Source organism: Mustela putorius, unplaced genomic scaffold (genome assembly GCF_011764305.1).
Source record: "Mustela putorius furo isolate JIRA1106 unplaced genomic scaffold, ASM1176430v1.1 tig00000145_pilon_pilon_pilon, whole genome shotgun sequence".
NCBI classification, from domain to species: domain Eukaryota; kingdom Metazoa; phylum Chordata; class Mammalia; order Carnivora; family Mustelidae; genus Mustela; species Mustela putorius.
This window is the reverse complement of record NW_025421294.1, coordinates 31,938,108-31,957,649: the sequence shown is the minus strand read 5'-3', so window position 1 is coordinate 31,957,649 and position 19,542 is coordinate 31,938,108. Positions and strand designations below refer to the sequence as shown.

Sequence of the window (19,542 nt, the reverse complement as noted above, 5' to 3'; positions counted from 1 at the left end):
ACAGTGTACGTTGGAGAAAGACTGTTCTATTATCTAGGGCAGTTGGAGAAGTCCTTGCTTAAAAAATGACCTCTGAGTGAAGACTGTAGGGTGGTAAATATCAAGAAAACAAAAATGAGACAGATGCTACAGTAAAAATCAAGAAGAGAAATATTGGGGGCTTGGACTGGGGGGACAGTGGTGGTGAGAAGAGATTAGAATATGCATAAATGTCAAATACAATCAACAGGAATTGCTGACGGATTCAATGTGGTGTTTGAAAGAAAGGCATCAAAGATGGCTCCAAAGATTTTGAGGCTGCTGATTGTAAAAATGGAATTTACATTTCCCAAGACAGAAATGATTCTGGGAGACACAGGTCCAAGCCAAAAGACAGCAATTGTACTTTGGCCATGCTACCTTTGAAATATTCATTGGACATCCAAATGAAGACAATGTGCAGAGAGTTGGAAATCCAAGTCTGGAATCAGTGGGGAGGTTGAGGAATGACAGATACATTTGAAGGTCAATGTAGGGGACATTTAAGCGTGACTGTAGATAGAGAAGGCAAGAGGTTCAAGGAGCTGACCAGGGAGACACTTCAAGCTTGAGGGCAGGATGATACGGAAAATGTAACAAAGGAAATGGAGAAAAAGGGGCCAGAAATGTAAAAGGAGAAGAGAAGACCAAAAAAATGGAAAACTTGAGAAGGTGTGAGCAAAGAGCACTGCTAACACAGAAGATAAGAAAGAAGGAAGGACACTGTATTGATACCATGGAGGCTACTGTCCTTGCCACATCCATGGAATCTGAGGACAGCACGCAGACCGAAGCCAAAGATGAAGGAAATTGGTCTGGATTACAGGGAGCCATTGGATGTCGAGCCATGTCATGTAGAAAAAGCTAATCAAATGTACTGTTCTATGGTATTTAATAATTTTCAACCAGAATACAAGTCTCTTCAAGCAATTTACAGAACAGTTTAAGATTAATTTATATTTAAGGAGTTTGCACAATATATTCTAAATCTCTAAACATTCTAAGTGTCTATCTAGTTCCTATACACTCTAACTTAATTTTACATTAGTAAGCACACTGGGGAATCTTTTTCAGCATGTGGATAGACACATGCTTCCTAGGAAAGAGCAGTTTGGAGGCTGATCACTGATTAGAGCCACTGTCAGTCCTATTAAAAAATTTTGTAGTTTTCCCTGTGTATGTTTTACGATCTATTTCCTTGTTAAAAGCTAGAATTTTGTTTTCAATGGAAAAAACATAAAATGATGTCTAAAATTTTAAAATGTTAAGTAAATTTCTTTCTGAGCAGCTCTAGGCTGGGATATTCAAATTTGATCACAACCAACAAAAACTCCTAACACACTACTGAGAAAAATACAGTGGTGTTTAGTTGCCCAACATAATGACTCGGGAGTAAAAAGTCTTTGCTCTTTTTTCACTAATAAATACACAGTAAAAGGCCAAAATGATACAAGCTTTTAGGATAAGGCAAAAAACTAAGATACTTTTGATACTTAAGTGGCATATAGGTTTAATTTTCTGAGACATTAATTTATTGATTTTAATTGACAATTAACTGACATTAGTTAATGCTGAGCTCATTTCCTTTGAACAATAAAATGACTCTATCTCAGTTGTTAATTGTGGCCTAGCAAAAATATTTCTGCCTCACCTGTTCCAACCTCTGTCCCTCCCCCAGTGGAATTCTGTAAGAAAAGATATAATGTGCTAGGCAGATAGCAGTCTATTTCCTAATATGGAGAGTTGAGCAAGGGTCAAATTTCATCAGCTCCCCCTCACTGAGAGATGAGGAGCTGGCATTTTCCCAAAGGACAGGTTTTCATTGATAAGTTTGTCCCTGGTCATTTCCCTTTGTGTAACAAACAGGTCCTCTACCATCCAGATAAACATTGTTAGCATCAGACATTATACCGAAAACACTATTGTCTTTGGCAAACATGAAATGGAAATTCATATTAACTGGAAAACAAACAAAAACTGGAGATTTATCTGGTACTGTGTAGAACTAAAATACCTTCCTATATGAAAATACAGATTGAGTTTACATTAAAAGTGGATACCAGCTAATCATATGAATTGTCCTGTGCCTGGCCAATGGAGTCACGGACACTGGTCCAGTTCTTCCCCTTGCATGTGCTGGACTGCTTTTTACAGTAATAGATCAGACCATTTTATACATGTCCTACCATCATTATCACAACCTGACCTTACATGTTTTCAAGCATACAAAAAGATGCAGGTTGGAAGTTTCGGAATCTTTCTCCTGAGAGATTTCTGAACTAAGAAAACAGTTCTCTTTTTTTCCTGTCCTTCCTGATTGATGGGTGATTTATTTCACCCTTCATGATTGATGGGTGAAATAAAAAAAAATAATAAATTCCTTCTATATGTTTAAAGTTTACAGTCTTCAAATTCTTGTCCTGTTAATGAGTCCCAACTCTCATATTTTTGTTTTGAAGCTTGTTATAAAAAGTATGCAGCCGGGATTTGAATGTACGGTACCTGGGGCATTCTCAGGGTAGTGAATGTAAGTATGTGTGTGGTATGCAAATGCTCATAACTTACAGCATAATAGATCTACTCACATGAAAGGAATGCTTCTTAGAAGCTAACAGCATTCAAGAGTCTGCCCATTTACACCACCATTTTTACTCCCATCTCAATAATGAGAGCAAACAACTAATGCAACTCCTAATTACTAGCTTCCTGTGATCATGTTCAGTTTGCATCCATGGTTAAGGTCTGCAGTTCCCACTCAGGTTGGCAGTGAAACCAAAACCCCAGCACTGTGCATAAGTCTTACCAATACAGATCAATCCTGTTGAGCTGAGTTTACTGCCAGGAGAACATTCACAATTGAAAGATCCAAGGTTGTTCCTGCAGGCCCCATTGACACATGGGTTGCTTTCACATTCATTTATATCTACAATCCAGAAGGAAAACATTCTGTTAGAACTGCCATGTGTTTCTGGAAAATATTATTCCAACAAGCCATGCTATGCCAGAATGTCTGGTAAACTTGGCTCTTGCAATTTTAATATGGATCTATGAGGCATAAAGTGAATGGGGAATGGAGACATGAATTTCACAGTGTGGATACACACAGACATGGCTAGGGGCTCAGGAGGACTATAGGAATCAGCCAATATTGCAAAGGGGTTAGTGTGTTACTCGTCACTATTTCAGTGCAACTTTATGTAAATTGAATTGATTTCCCCCTTAATAAGATATAATTGCCCTGTGGGAAACCTGAAATCTGAATACATGGAAAGCAACATATATATTCCTGGGTACAATATGTTGTGCACAAACAAAGGTTGACTGTTTCTGTCATCTGTGGCTCTGGGAGCTTTCACAAGAATAAAAAGCCTGTATTAGAGACAATGTATCACAATGTTGGCTTTCACTCCAAATTTCTGGGTACAAGTCAGGAAACTAGGATGAAGCTTTAATACTGAGGACAGCATTCTCTTCCAGGCCCCTATACCTGCTTCTCTCTTCAGCCTGTTCACATTTAGATGTATGGTGTGGGAACTCTGTTAAAGCACAATTGATTTTGGTAAAATAAAAAAAATCACTTTCAATTGCTTAGAACAGACCTTTCCTATCATTAATCTGAGTTGAGTCCTTAATCAAATTAGACCATGTAATATAAACAATTGCTATTGAGGGTCAGAAGTAAACAGAGCATGCCCATGTTCTCAAGTGGTAACTAAAGCAAATCTGAAGCCAACAGAATTAGTTTAACAGGAGTTAATTAAAAATAAATACAGGCTTCGGTCCAAGTAATAGAAACAATATCCAAAACTGACTGTATAAATTCAACCGCTCAACTTAAAGAAGAGATGCAAAGATTTCTTTTTGTACTTGGTTAACTATGTGAAATAGGTCAGCATACCTCAAGACATTTTTTTGTTGCTGTTGAACACAGGTTTCTGAGTTCACCACAGCACTTTTTTCTAAACACCTCTTTGAATTGAATATCAAATACTATATTGAGGAAAACATGAAAATAATTAAAATGCTACAATGCTTTCGCCTGAACGTCTCAAGTCAATATAAACCAAACTGGTCTTGAAAAGGCAGGGCTCACTACTCATCTGCAAGTCTGTGGACTTGAAATGCACATTTAAAAATCAATGTGGAAAATGGCTATGAACTTTGTTACTTCAAGAAGTACACAGGTACTAATTTAATTCATGAAGTAGAAACTGAAGAAATATGAATTCATCTTTTTTTCTTCAGGTTGTTTGTGCCAAGAAATCCTCTTAAAGGAAAAATACAAGAGCAGATTTTATAAATACAGCACAGATTTGGAAAGAAAACATCTATTCCAGAATACTGAAATTCTTTTAGTAAAAACACAATGTAAAAAAGGTATCAGAGAGAAAAAAAAAACCCAAAAAACAAAACAAAACAAAACAAAAAAACAAAAAACCAACCCCCCAAACAAAGAAAACAAGGAGGAGATAAGTAATCTGAGGACAAACTATATATAATTCACCCATTAATTTCATTTGTAAGACACTCCCCAGAAAACAAAATGTCAGTAACATATATTTCCAAATTCCTATTCTAAATTAAGCAGTTATAAGCTCCCAAACTATAAACCCATGCAATGACAGCTACAAATATCAAGTGTTTAATTTTTCTTTAAATACAATGTTTTTATGTTACAAATGTCATGGAATCAGGAATTGAAACAGTTCACTGTATATTCCTGGAAATAAACTTCAAAGCACATCTGGTTTACATTTAACTAGTTATGTCACTGGAAACACAATCTAAACCACAGTGCTTGCTGTAAAAATGTTAACTTTCACAGACTCACAGAGCTCAGAGAAAACGAAAATAAATTTTTTGTAACTTCAGTCTGAAATATCAGAGGATCTTTATTATGATTGCTATTTATTATATATTTAAAACAGCCTGTTGAAAACATAAATGACAAGAAAATTAGTGACTACAGTAAATATATACAGAGAAAGCATGAATCTCAAGTGAATCTGCTCATACTTCCCTGCCTCGTCTTTGGAAATTGGTTTAGAAAGAACAGAAAAAAAGAGAAGTGCTTTGGGCAGATACACTTACTGTGTGAATGCAATGGCAGAAATAAGAAGACCCAAGGGAAAAAGAGATTTGTGGCCTTAAAGTTGTTTTTTTATTTCTTTAAGCCACTTAATAAAATGCAAATAACTTAGCAGTGGGAAGAAAGTGAGAACTAAGTTATTTGGTTAGGTTTCTCACAATAAATCATTTTTATTTCGAGCAATGTTGTAAGACTACAGCCAAAATAGTTCTCTGTCATTTCTCTTCTCTACATAACATGAACTTCTTTCCTAGGAATGACAGATACATATTTCATGTTAAAGAAAAGGCTTAGATTTATCAGGAACAATTATCCTCTGGACAAAAATAAAGGGCACTCATTCTAACCAGTGCTGTTGCCTGATTTGGTATTAATGTTCCTCATGTGTATGTAATCATCCTGCATTTTATTATTAAACATTATTAGCTCCCACTCTTTGAGTGTTCCTATAGGCAGGAGAGTCCCCGACCTTTGATTTATGTTTTGGTATTTGGGCCTTTCGTACCTTTCAACCCCATTTTACCTGTTAAAATGGTGGGAATATGCTATAAATGTCACTGACAAATTCAGTATACAAATAGAACTTGGACCAAACTGATTCAAAGACAGTTCAGTTTTTCCCATCATGTGCTTCTCTCATAATAGCACCAAAGGATATTGTGACTGCGGACAGGGAAACAAGTTCATCAGCTTCCTAGTTAAACCAAGAAGGTGTCCTAAAGTGCTCTTGCTTTCAGTGCTTCTTGACATTTAACATAAGCTTATCCTCAAAAACAAAATAGGTAAAAACTGATAAAGGGCAGTGGGAAAAAGAGCAGAAAGCAGGAACAAAGTACGAAGTTTCTCAGAGCAATTCTGAAGGATGACAGGTATCAGAGCGGGGTGGGAATGGGTGCTAGGAAACATTCTAGGTGAGGATACTGGCAAAGCCTCTTTTCTGTCTGACAGAAAGATCTTCAAAACTCTATGGAGAAGATGAATCCTCAAGTACTTTAACTAGGACTGAAGTTGAGTGCTCTTCTTGGAGGAGCTCCTCCAAAAGGACAGTTAATAGGACTAAGTTTAGAGAAAGTACATTTTATCCAAGGTTCTCTTTTATTTTTTATTTTACTTCTTTTTTCCAGGCTAATTACTGTTTTACAATGGCCCCTCCAATTCAATCCAAACTTAGAATCGCACTTTGTAATTGCATTTCATTGATTTTGGCTGAGTCACTCATGTTCTGGCATGTTGTTCAAGTCCTAACTTATTTCTGTTCACAAGAATGCTTTGAAATGAAACAATAAGACAGAGAGAATGTTAACGTCTTTTTGCATCATATTACTATTGCCATTTTCTTGGCTATGGAGTCACTAAGAAATAAATACTTTAACAGATAAGGAAAGGTCTGTTCAAAATAACTAAAGATGAAATCTTTTTTTTTTTTTTTTAAATGACTTTGGCAGCAGTTTCTGGATTCGAGAATGTCATCAAACACTTCTACAGGCCCACACAGTGAGACTTAAAAAGAACAATGACCAGTAGTCATACAACAGATTATTCTGAGAAACACAGCACTTTCATCAAGGAACAAAAACATAACTGATGCATGCTGCCTGCTTAGCTGGTATCTCAGCAGAAATGAGGCTTTTTGTCATGGAAGTCACTCACATAATGTCCCCTGTACAGGAATGTAGTCAGAAGGAAATGAAGACGTTTTTAAAAAGTGATTTATGATCTAGAACCCCAAATAATAACTTTTGAATCATCAAATAGGAAAAGTTTCTTAGACTATAAATTTATATAAGGTAGCCATTTCTACTCAAGCCCCAAATATTTTCTGGGCCAATCTCTGAGGCACAGCAATCATGTCAGAAATAAAATGCCTCAGGGCTGACCTTGCCATTACAACTCAGGGTCTCCAAGGCCAGTGTGAATGTGTCACAGTAGTTTTTCAAAGGGGAAAAGAAAACAAACAAAAATCTGACATTTAATTTCAGCAAGTAAAATGCACTGGCTCTTTTCACTTTTCTCCCCACCGCTAACTTCAAAGTGTTTGTTGAGATTTTATCTGAATGGAACAAAAGTGATCGATTTTGTATACTGGGTTAGGTACATGCTATTTCCTTCCTTCCTTCCTTCCTTCCTCTGTCCCTCTTTCTTTCCTTTTTTCCTTTCTTTTCTTTCTCTCTCTTCTTTCTTTCTTTCTTGAAATAATGACTTATTTATTTAAGGAATCTCTACACACAATGTGGGGCTCAAACTCAGGACCCCAAGATCAAGAGTCACACACTCCACCTACCGAGCCAGCCAGGTGCCCCAGTACATGCTATTTCTAAAACTGGCAGATGAGCTGAAAGACATGATTACATTTAAACAATAAATTCAGACAACACTCTGTTTTCTATCTTATTTCATCCATGTACTTAAGGAACATCTGTGCCTATCTAGGTACTTACTACTCATACGTAAGGCGAAGAAGGTGGCTCTTACCTTCACATGTCTCTGTTTCAGTCCTGAACACATACCCAGGGGGGCATGTGCAGCTGTAACTCCCAGGTGTGTTTCTGCATAGGCCATTGTCACAGAGCAGTCTGTTGACCAAGCACTCATCAATGTCTGAAAGCAACCATTGGAAGACAGGAGATATATATGGGGAAATGGACAGCTCAGCGACCAATGAGGTTTTATTTTTATTTGTTTTTTTTCTCTCATCCTTCCTTGATTTCATCTCTCCTTTTAGAAAATTAGTATACTTTTAGTCCAAGTATAGTTGACATACAATATTATATGAGTTTCAGGTCCGTAACACAGTGATTCAATACTTATATACATTATGCAATGCTCACCATGGTAAGTGTAGGAACCATCTGTCCCCAACCATACAAAGTTCTTACAATATTGAGTGTATTCTCTATGCTGTACTTTTCATCCCCACGACTTATTTATTTTATAACTGGAAGCTGGCACTTCTTAATCCACTTTGCCTATCTCACCCATCTGCCCACCACTCTTAGTCTTTTTATGCCCAAAGCACATTCCTTGATCTTAAGCAAAATATATTTGGTTTTACTCATATGGGACATTCCTATAGTGATAGCTACTGTGAAAATGTTTTGAAGTCCCTGGAATGAAAATGCACACACACACACACACACACACACACACACTTTGTATTTTAAAGCACTGATGAAATATATAAAAAAATAAACTGACTGCCTATATATTTATTTGTATGTATTAAAAAATAACAGATGATTTCTAAAAATTTTTTCTGATTAAAATTATAAAAAAATACATTAAATGGCAGCTAAAGAAAAGGTGTTTACTACTCTTTATGCACTGTGTTTCTACTTCAGAAAAAAGGTCATTTTTAATGGGAAATTAATGACCTATTTTGTATATTCCTTTAGCGGTCCAGAACAGCCTAGAAAATATCTACAGCTTAGGTTTAAGAAGCTCACACTGAATTTTACTTTCTTATCCACATTTATTTTTGCAAGTGTAATTAATAACAGAAAGAAAAAATGCAGTTCCAAGAGAAAAGCTCCTTCAACTTACACTTTTAGACTTGTAAATAATAATTGTTCCTTATACCAAACAAGATATACAATATATGTTGTGAAAATTTGGAAAACAGATTAGAAAAATATTTGCTATGATACCATCAGCTCTGATAAACATTTTTTTGGTGTTTTATCTGATTTTTTTCCTTTGGATGTTATGTTTTTGCTCTAATTCTGAATCTTGATTTTTAAAAACCTTATATTTTAAATATTACTGTAAATTTCCCCATGATTGTTGCATTAAGTGTACCTATCACAAATTATTTACCCACTAGTGAATAACCCAGATGCTATGGGTTAAATTGTGTCCCTCAAAAAAAGTTATGCTGAAGTCATAATGTGACCTTATTTGGAAATAGCAATGTTTTAGAAGTAATTAAGTTAAAATGACATAATTAGGGTAAACCGTAATCCCATATGATTGCTGTCCATAAAAAAGGGGAAATGAAATGATGTGAGATAACAGGAAGATGATGTGAAAATACATAGGGAAAAGATGGACATGTGACTGCAGTGATGCATCTACAAGCCAAAGAACATCAGGACTGCAAGCAAACACCAGAGGCTAGATGAGGGAAGGAGGAATCCTCTCCCAGAGCCATAAGAGCACAGCCCTCGGGAAGCCTTGATTTTAGACTTCTGGCTTTACAACTGTGAGACAAGACATTTCTTTTGCTTTAAGCAACTCAAATTTTGGTATCTTGTTAAGGCAACCCTAGCAAACTAAAAATGAAAATTGCCTTCATTTACATTTATAAAATGCAGTTTTAATTCTTATCAAAACTATGCATATACCTACTTTAAAAAGTGAAGGAGCACCACAAACCGTGTCGTCTATAAATGCTCACAGAATCTCCCTGTTTTCAGTAGGGTGCCTGTGTGCTCAAGTGCACTTGGGAATTATGCTTGAAGCAACTTTGCCTCTGGTAAATATAAGCTAGCTGGTTTACATATTTTTATGAATTTCAATACTCTTTCCTGTGAGTATCAAAATCTATTGTAAGTACATGACATTTAATGCAGCTCTTTCTATCTATCTGTATGTCTGTCTTCAACTCAAGATCGCATGAATATACTCAATAAAAGCCAGTACCACAAGTACAGAAAAACATATTTCTTTCTAATTATAATCATCAATACTTGGATGTAAGTCACCAATGGTTAGTAACAATTATTACATATGATGGATTAAAAACATTCATTTTTTAAAAGTGGAATCAAGTACTCTATGAGAAAGCCTAAATTCTTCACAAATTCTTGAATATATGAACAATATACTTGAGTTTTTCCAAACATTCTTTTATAAATTACAAAAAGAAAAACCAATCTCAGTGATCATGTTTGGGTAAGTTATAGCAACTAGCTGTTTCCTTTTAAGTCAAACTTTCCTCAACCCGTAACACTTTATTTTCTTAACTTCTTATTACCCACACTGCTCTATCAGCTCTGAATTCCATTCCTTAGTGAAAAATTACAGGATTAAGATACATGCAGAAATACAACAGGCTAAAAATTGGGTATGCATACATTCATTTGATAAGAATGGTTTAAATACTAAGTTATGCCACTAAAAACTTTGTTACTGTGTAACAGAATTGGGTGGATTCCAGTATTTTTATCTCTTCATACTAAGAAAGAAACAAGGGAAACTATAAGATCTGCAGTTTTATTCACTTATTTGTATTTTGATTTCTCTTATAATTCATTAAATTAAACTATACACAATACTCTTCTATAAATATAGCAACTTACCAATACAGTTTCTTCCAGAGACATCTGGTTCATAGCCACTGTTGCAATTACAACGGTAACTACCACGTAAATTTTCACAAATTCCATTGGCACATATATCGGGATCCAAAGCACATTCATTGATATCTGCATTAAGTGTTGAAAGTTTAATGCTCACAGATATTTTATTGTTTGTTGATACATGCAGGCCTAATAAAGACCATTCAACATATTAAGTGTTTACCTCTGCAAACCCACAATCTATCTGTCTTTCAGAAAGGGAAAGGAAGTGAAAATAAGGAATAAGAGAATAAAATTGAGGGATATAGGACAATTCTTGGTAAGTTAAAAGAAAAATGAAGGGAACTGGCAGAAATTCAAAGGACTAACCCGTGTAATGTGCCTGTATTTAAAATAAAATTAATAAAGAAATTTATAGGCTGTTGGCTCAAAATCCAAAGAAAAACTTAACCAGATAGGTATTATAGCCATCTAATTAAAAGACAAACATTTACTAGGGTGCCCTGTATAGTTTTATGGTCCCCAAAGGCACAGAATATTTCTATTTTATTATCATTTTTTACAGTCAACTAAGTAATATGATACTTAATCATATCATCTCATTGTTGATAAGATGAAATTAATGGAGAGGACAGTTCCGTTCAGAGAGGACAGTGGGTGCTTGAGAACACAATGTTTGGCAATGAGTCATGAACCGGACTACTCTGTCAACCAGGGGCAGCAATATTCGCAGAATGATGCACTTATATGAGCAATCTAGGAGTTCCAACAAGGGGCTGGCTCTGCTGGGGTGATGGTATTGAGGGGGGGTGAGCAAAAACAAATGTTGGTCACCATGCTCAAATTTTAATCCTAACAACTGTTTCCTAGAATTTGGAGACCTTAAAATACTCTAGAAATCTCAGCTATTTCATTTTGGGGAGAAACATCCCCAAAATGTAACAGTTTATTTATTCTGGTTTTTGATGTTCATCATAAAGTTGCAATACAGCTGTCAACTCAACTGTAATGTGTCTAAAATCTCAAACATGAAAAGAGAAGAAAATATATGTAAAAAAAGTGAAGACTAACAGTATCCTACAGTTAAAAAAACACAAAAGAAACTATATGTATATACTATACATATTGTATAGAACTTAGAGTAAACATACAGTAAACTTCTAGATATAGTAGAAGATCTTTAAAGTTATAAACATATTTATTTAACATTCAAGGTTTCATGGTTAAATTTTGTGTATCATATTACTAAGTTTTATTAAGAAAATATTACTAAGTTTTATTAAGATAAGAAAATATTCCTTAAATATAGAAACATCTCAGAATTTTTAAACATAAATAATCTGAACTTATTTTTAGGGTAGTAAATCCCAAATATAATCCATTTCAAGTATCTCTTAAAGATTTTTTAAAAATCATGTCAGCACCATTATTTAATATTTTTCTTTTTTTCTTTTTCTTTTTATTATTTTTATTTTATTTATTCACTTATTTTTTAAAAATATTTTTCTTTAAAATGACTCACTTTTTTTAAAACCTAAATACCAACTTCAGTCTCTTCTTAAGCAATAGTACCCGCAAAATTATGGGTGTAGCTTGATAGGGACATTTTCAACAATATATATATTTAACAGATAAATATTTAATCTATTATGAAAAATGTACAACTACATACCACTTAATAAACATAGCTTATAATCACTGTTCTAAGAGACAATTTATCTTATTTTATGCTGATATATTTTAAAAATATTAAATACATTCATATTCATTCCATAATTACTATAAGAGTGAGAACCAAACAGAGTTACCTCTTCCATCCACAGTGATCCCTACTCCACTACTACAAAGACCATGGAATTCAGCTAGACGACAAGACAATAAAACAGAACAAAACAAAAAACAGATAAATTAAAAACTCCAAACTCTCTCTCTCTATACAGGAGTCACTTACCTCATTCCAAAAGTATTCTGAAGAAAAATTACTGGCAAATAGTTTTTAAAATGAAAAAGTAATTACTCTTTTCTAGCACGTAATTATTGTAACAATTTCAAAATCACAAACATAAAAAAAATTAGTGATTATCACTCTGAATACAGTTAAAACACTGATAAAGGTTACAAATATTTTCTACGTATGGAAACTTTTTTTAAAAACCCAAATTGCATTGTAGGGAATGTTTTTTAATATTTTTTATCTCAATAACAAAACTGTAATAAACAATACTTGGTATAAGAGCATTTACCATGTTTCTGGTGTTATTCTAGCATTTTACATCTAATAATTTATTTGATCCTCCCAATATTAGGAACTGGATAATTATTTTATTGAAGTGTAGGTGATACACAATATTACATTAATTTTCGGTGTACAACATTGTGACTGGACAATTTGATACATTCTGTTGTGCTCACCACAAGTGCAGCAATGATTCCTGACCGCACAACACAGTTAAAACAGCACTGACTGTATTCCCTAAGCTGAGCCTTCATCCATGTAACTTACTGATTCTATAACTGGAAGGCTATACCTACCACTCTCCTTCATCCATTTGGCTTAACCTTTTACCCCTTTTCACCCATTAGTTTGTTCTCTGTATTTATGGCTCTGCTTCAACTTCTGTTCCTTTATTTGTTTTGTTTTTTAGCTTTCACATATAAATGAACCCATATGGCATTAATCTTTGTCTGACTTATTTCACTTAGCATCATACCCTCTAGGTCCATCCTAGCTGTTGCAAATGGCAATATTTCATTTTTATCGCAGCTGATTAATATTCACAAACCAGATACCATTAGTTCCCCTCTCTGACACCTGAGAAAACTGGGACACAGAAGGAAGTGACTTGTCCCAGATCATAGAAGGTTAAGTGGGGAAAGGCTTGGATCCTCTACATTGCATCATATACATTTCATGTTAATATTCCATTTAAATATAGACTACTATATATTTTTTCTCATAGACTATTAAACATTTTTTCTCAGTTATGTGGATAAACCACATTTATTCAAACAATCTCTTAATGATGAAATCAGGTTGTCCAACTTTTATAACAATTATAAGAATAATATGAAATTTAAATTTATCACTAAGTTAATCTCTTAGTAAAACTGCTCAGAATTTATGCCTCTTGTTAAGGCTTCTGCTAGTTTTCCTCTTCCTACATGTCCCAGGTTAGCCTTTGATCTGCAGTATGAGAGAGTACCCTTATGGGCAAAAGCAATATAATAAACAAAAATGATGTCTTATTTTAACTTTCTTTCAAGTTGAGCACATTCTCTCATGTGGTTCTCTACCATTTGCATTTGTGCTTTGTGAAATCTTGTTTGTGTGCACTTTTTTCTATAGATGATTTCAACTTCCCTTACAGATTAATGCAAATTCCTTATAAATTAAGGAACATGTTTTTCCAAGTTACATGTGTATTTTAGTGTTTGGTTTCTGCTCTGAAAGCCCTCCATTATTACAAAATAACAAAAAAGTTAATATATTCTTATCGACAAGAGGATTATTTTGTAAGGTCTAGTGCAGGGAGCTAACTTCGTATTTTTTCTAATATTTTATCATCAATATTTATTACTTATTTCAATCTTCCCTCACTGACCTAAATGGCATCTTTATTGTACCCAACATTCCCATTTAAAGTCACATCTGTTCCTAGATTCCAGGTTTTATTAGTTCACTCATCATTTTATCTAGTCTTTATATTTCTTTGATAACATGCACAATTGACGTCAATATTTTTAGGGCAAGAGTTCCTATATGAACTCTTTTTTCAAAAAAAATATCATGCTCAGTTCTTTCCAGAAGAACTCTGATGCTTTGCTAAGATTTGAACAATTCACTTATGATTTTCAACAGAATTACAAGCCATTTCTCTTTGCTAGAATGCATTTCTTCCACCCTCTACCTGGAATGTTCTTTATTTTTTAAAAAATATTTATTTATTTGACAGAGAGGGATCATAAGTAGGCAGAGAGGCCGGCAGAGGGGGGGGGGAAGCAGGCTCCCTGTTGAGCAGAGAGCCTGACTCAGGACTCGATCCCAGGACCCTGAGATCATGACCTGAGCAGAAGGCAGAGGCTTAACCCACTGAGCCACCCAGGTGCCCACCTGGAATGTTCTTAAGCCTTTTTTCAAGACCAAACTGAGCAGAAGCCCACCCCCACCGCCAGACCCCTGAAGTCCCTCCCAGCTTCCCCGACCACTTATTGCTTCTTCCTCTGTGTTCTCCAGTTCTCTGTTTCCGTCCCTCTTAAGGCACTAATCATAGTAACCTGTAGTTTATACGTTTGCCTGCCTATGCTCTCAACTATTCCCCACTTGAAAGACAAAAAGAGATTGTGTTTATTCTTAAATCCCTACTATGCTTACACAAATTTGGTAAGATTTGTAAAAATACGAATAACCAAGAGTCAGAACAGTCAAAGAAATAGACCATGCAATCTGCCTGTATTTGTGAATAAATTAGTAAAAATGTTCATTACTTTCTAGAACTACTGACAGACTGCAGCCTTAGACTATGCTTTGGCAAGATGAAAAATAAATAAAAGCAGGCTGTTGTGAATTTAACATACCTTGAAAATAACAGTGGATTTTAGACTATTCACCTTCCCAATCATCGGAAACAGTGAGGCTAATGAATCCACGTAAGAAATCCATTCTAACAATCCTAATTAGGTCAGCAAATACTTTCTTCTATTCCCCGTGTGTACTCTGCCCAGGGATCATAGGTAACTACAGGTCAAATCTCATCATATGCCTCAAATACCAACACAGATTTGGAATTCTTCAACAGAAAACAGAGCCGATGTACTCTTTGGCCAAATATTTAACATTACCTTTCCAGATTCTATACCAGATGTGAAACTGGCAAATGGGGGCTACCTGAATTTTTAGCAGGGCAGGGCTGGCAGGGCTCCCCAAAACCGTAGTCAGGATTGGCACAGCAGCATTCGGACTTGGTCACCGCGCCTGGAAAAGGACGGACACACACTCCCTTCTTGATTCCACCATAGCATGTACTGCGCATGTGAGTATCTAAAAGGAGGGAGAAGAATAGCAATTTGAGATTCTGCTACAGATAAAGGGATTTCAAAACCGAGGGCTTCTTTTAACCTAAGTGGCTACTAGACAGGAAGTTTCTGGAGGGCTCCTGACACTTTTCTTCTTCTTTGTATCTTTAGCATATAACAGTGCTCAGAAATCAATAAATGTGTACTGTCGACAATTCTTCCCCCCCTTTTCCTCCACAAAGTTTTATGCACTAAACAAGCATTCATTATCATACTTACTCCCCAGGCCTTTTACAGAAACAGGTATAACACCACCATTATAAACATCACTTCAAGCTCATATCACTGGCTACCCAATACTCAAAATGACACATTTTATTTCTATTTTGGAAGTTCTCCGGAACAAGGAAATGCAGTGAAGTAAACAACCTTGAGAGGACACTGCTTGGTCATGAGATTTCTTACTTCAACTTTCTGAGTTAGAGGGCCTTTCTTGTCAACCCCCAGCTGACTACTGTGAACTATGTTTTAATCTCAGATTCTCAAAACCCAGTTATAAAAATAATAGTCACTGCTATGTGTCCTTAGTCTTGCGTTAGTTGCTTTACAGACATCATCCCATTGAACATTCTCATCAACAGGTCCATAGGACAGTGATCATTATCCGCAATTTGTTGATGAGGAAGGCAAGGTTCAGAGGGATTCTTTAAGTAGCTCCAAGTTCTAGACTACCCAGTGCCCAAGCTGGAGTTCATACTTAGGCTGTGGGACTCCTAAAGCTCTTCCTTTTCCTGCTGTGTATCTCTAAGAAGCATATTCAGCTTAGGCTCTCACTCTGAATTCTCATAAAATATGCTACAACTTTATGAGACAGTAAATAGTGAACTATAAAAAACACAAATCACCAGAGAGGCCAGAGAAGCAGCATGGCTTTTAAACACTACACTGACAAAGCTATTCAAAACTTGTTGGAAATAATTTTATCTACTTATTACACAGAATAACCCACTGTGTCACCTACTGCTTTCTTATGATCTGGTGATGTTTGTCATTAAAAAGTAAGACTTATAGCTGCACCAGACGATGAGATGTGTGAACGCTCATATGGAAGAAGACATGAAATTTACCACAACAATCCTCCAGAGAGGACATGTTGTCCCCTTCTGCCTCTGCTGAGATGGAGTTTAGCAAAGTCAGCTCTGAGTTACATATAAGAGTAGGACATGACTCAAAGACAAATATGCACAAATAGAATATAGTTTGATTTACAATATGATTTTTTGAGTAACTAGGATAACATCTATTATCTCAGAAGGCATCAGAGATGGTCAAAATTTTTTCTGTGTACATGTTGAGAAGATAATCCTCACAGTTTTTAGAAGCAAGATGATAAAAAGCCAATGGTACTCACTGGTAGAGAGAGACAAATTACGTATTCCTCTGGGCTACAGATTATCTAAGTTGTTTAGAATACCCAACACCAGAAAAGCAAAGTAACTACCTTTGCTTTTGCAAAGTGGCTACCTATGTGTAGGTTTCAGGGACACGGATTGTCCTGGGTTCTGGTCCCTGTGGGATGGACTTTATGTGAAATATTTAACACTTGCCTCATCCATTAAATAAGGATAGAGTTTACATAATAAATGAGAGCTGTTTGTTAAGCACTAAGCACAGTGTGTAAGTCATACAGGAAATAATCAAAAAACATGGTGACTACCTTATTTCTCTCTTCTATTTTTAATGAGGACAGTCAACCTTTTCCTGTTAAAAGGTACCAGACTGGAACTCTAGTTCATAATAACTAAAACTAAATGCTCACGGGTGAACAGGGTTGGATGCATCAAAAGCTCCATCACATAAACATTTTGATGAAGACCTGGACCAAAATGCTGCTGAGCTGTATGTTTTCCATGGTATCAAATTCCTTCATCACTCTTACTTAAAGAATAGAATTTTTTAAAGGATTTTCTCAGATTCTACACACCACTGGTAAAGTGTGTTTGGATACAAAATGTTAATTTCATTTTATTCTTTCTTTAGTGTCAACTTTTCTCTATTGCCTAAAGTAGCAACTCTTAAGACTATGCCTTACATATAATGCTGCTATTCTAATAAAACAGTAGCAACTGTAAGAGCTAACTTATTGGGCATGCTCTAAGTGCTAGACACCATTCAAAGCTTTATACAAGTAAGTCTAATATTAACTTATTTAATTGTCAAAAAACTAATGAGGCAAAGAGGTACAGAGAGGTAATGTGTCTTGCCTAAGGCCACAGAGCTAATAAAGAGCACAATTAGGACAAAGAAAATTAACCTTTTAACTAAGAGAAATGTCAAACAGTATCGATAAAGATGTCAAAATACTCCTCAGCTAATTTAAGAGGATGTTAAAAAGGAAACTTCAGCTGAAATCCCAAGGCACTAAACATCAAATAATAAGGTGAATTTTGAGACTACACCCTGAAGGAAGCGGATATGGAAATGACTTGCCAATCCTTGAAAACCCTCCCAATTAAGAAACGATTTTTTGAGCAGGAATTTTTTGGCATGGGCTGGATTATGAGTTCTGGGTGCTCCTATCCTCACCACTGGTCTGAAGAGAAGAGCTTCACAGGGAGCAGGTTACAAGTTTTGTGTGTCCAGCAGCTCTGCCCAGGACACCTACAGGCAAAAGTGAGTGGCTGCTATTCCTACTGGAGGGGCAGGTGATATCCACCTCTATTTGTAAGGTGAACGGGGCAAAGGATGGTGTGTCTTTTGGATTAGAAGTGGGCCACACAAAGAGAGAGTATCCTAAAACAATGGTGTGGAGGAGTGCTGAGATAGCATCAGGCAGAACCTATCTGGATGACTAAAGACCTGAGAATGGGGGAGGAGGGTCCCCAGGGGAAGAATGCAGTGTCTGGATCTCAGGAAGGTCAGAAGAATGGTTCTGGGGGAACCACAAAGGGAAGGGGTGCTTTCAACACTAGGGAAGCCCAAATTCCTTGAAGTCATCCTAAGATGGTCACCAGTGCATCTGTCTCCCTTCTCACCACTTCTCCTGCTCTTTGACCCTGTGGAGTCTGAAAACATCCTACTCAAGGACATCAGGAAGCTTGTGAGAGAAGTTTTAACTTCAAGTCAGGCTCAGAATATTATTACATGGAACCAAGTATTCTAGTCTCTAAATTTAGATTGTCTTCATTACAGTAAGCTGTCACATAAATTTAAGAAAAGTAAAGTTACGAGGTTGCCTGACTTTTCTTCCTTACTTACTGGGTAAATGGCTTCTACTGAACAAATTAAAGATACATTTTAAAAGGACAGGAGAGACCAAAATATAGTTTTGTTTATGCTCTGCCTATGAGTCACGCTTCTCCAACTTGCTAGTTACAACAAGTTTATTTTTCTAAAAATAAAAACCCATATCTCAGTGTCTAAGGAAACAAAAACAAATATGCAAAAGGTAAATTGAAAATTGAAGTGCTAACCCTAATAATAATTCATAGTTGTGATTCATTTCTGACTTCAATAATCAGTGCATGTCAAAAGCATCAACAAAGAGAGATGAAGAAAAAACATTTAGCATGTTATGGGAACAGCAATATATATAATCAGACAAAAATGGTATTTTTATTTTAAAAAAGTTTAATTGACCGCAATTGTGAAATCCTGGAGGCTTTCTAACAATGTCTTATACTGTTTCTGTATGTGGACGAGAGAATGAAGATTTGTGTTTGAAACACTATATTCCTCATCGCTACACTCATACACTGGTTGCTTAAAGGAAAAATGATTTCGTCCTCCCAAACTGGTTTTGTACTCATCATAGATTTCAACAGAATCACTGAGGTAAAGGCAAGGGCCAAGTAAGTATATCGCAGCAAGTGAAAACACTTCAGCTCTGTTAAGCAGGAAGGAGCTACATTCTTCTGGCTGCTGTATTTAAAATATCCCTGAACGAAGTGCTGACAATCTTGTAAGCGGAAATAAATCCTAGATTGAAGATAGAGGATGAACTTAAGTGGACAGATTATTTCCATCTGCTGTTGCTTCTCTCCCCCACCCCACCTCCTTTGGGATACAAATGTTTTGATTCCCAGAGGGAAGAGTAAAGTATTATCACCTATGTCTAAGAAAGAA

The 19,542-nt window shown here is 35.7% G+C and overlaps 1 protein-coding gene across 1 annotated transcript in view; it reads right to left on the bottom strand.

The window, feature by feature from the left end:
* Positions 1-19,542, bottom strand: part of FBN2 (fibrillin 2) — a 254,931-nt gene that overhangs the window by 86,374 nt on the left and 149,015 nt on the right. The window contains exons 16-20 of the mRNA XM_004737427.3: positions 15,290-15,442; positions 12,213-12,266; positions 10,405-10,530; positions 7,580-7,705; positions 2,822-2,941 (exon numbers count right to left, since the gene is read on the bottom strand). Of these exons, the coding sequence (XP_004737484.1) occupies positions 2,822-2,941; positions 7,580-7,705; positions 10,405-10,530; positions 12,213-12,266; positions 15,290-15,442 (579 nt within the window). The remainder of the gene's footprint in view (positions 1-2,821; positions 2,942-7,579; positions 7,706-10,404; positions 10,531-12,212; positions 12,267-15,289; positions 15,443-19,542) is intronic.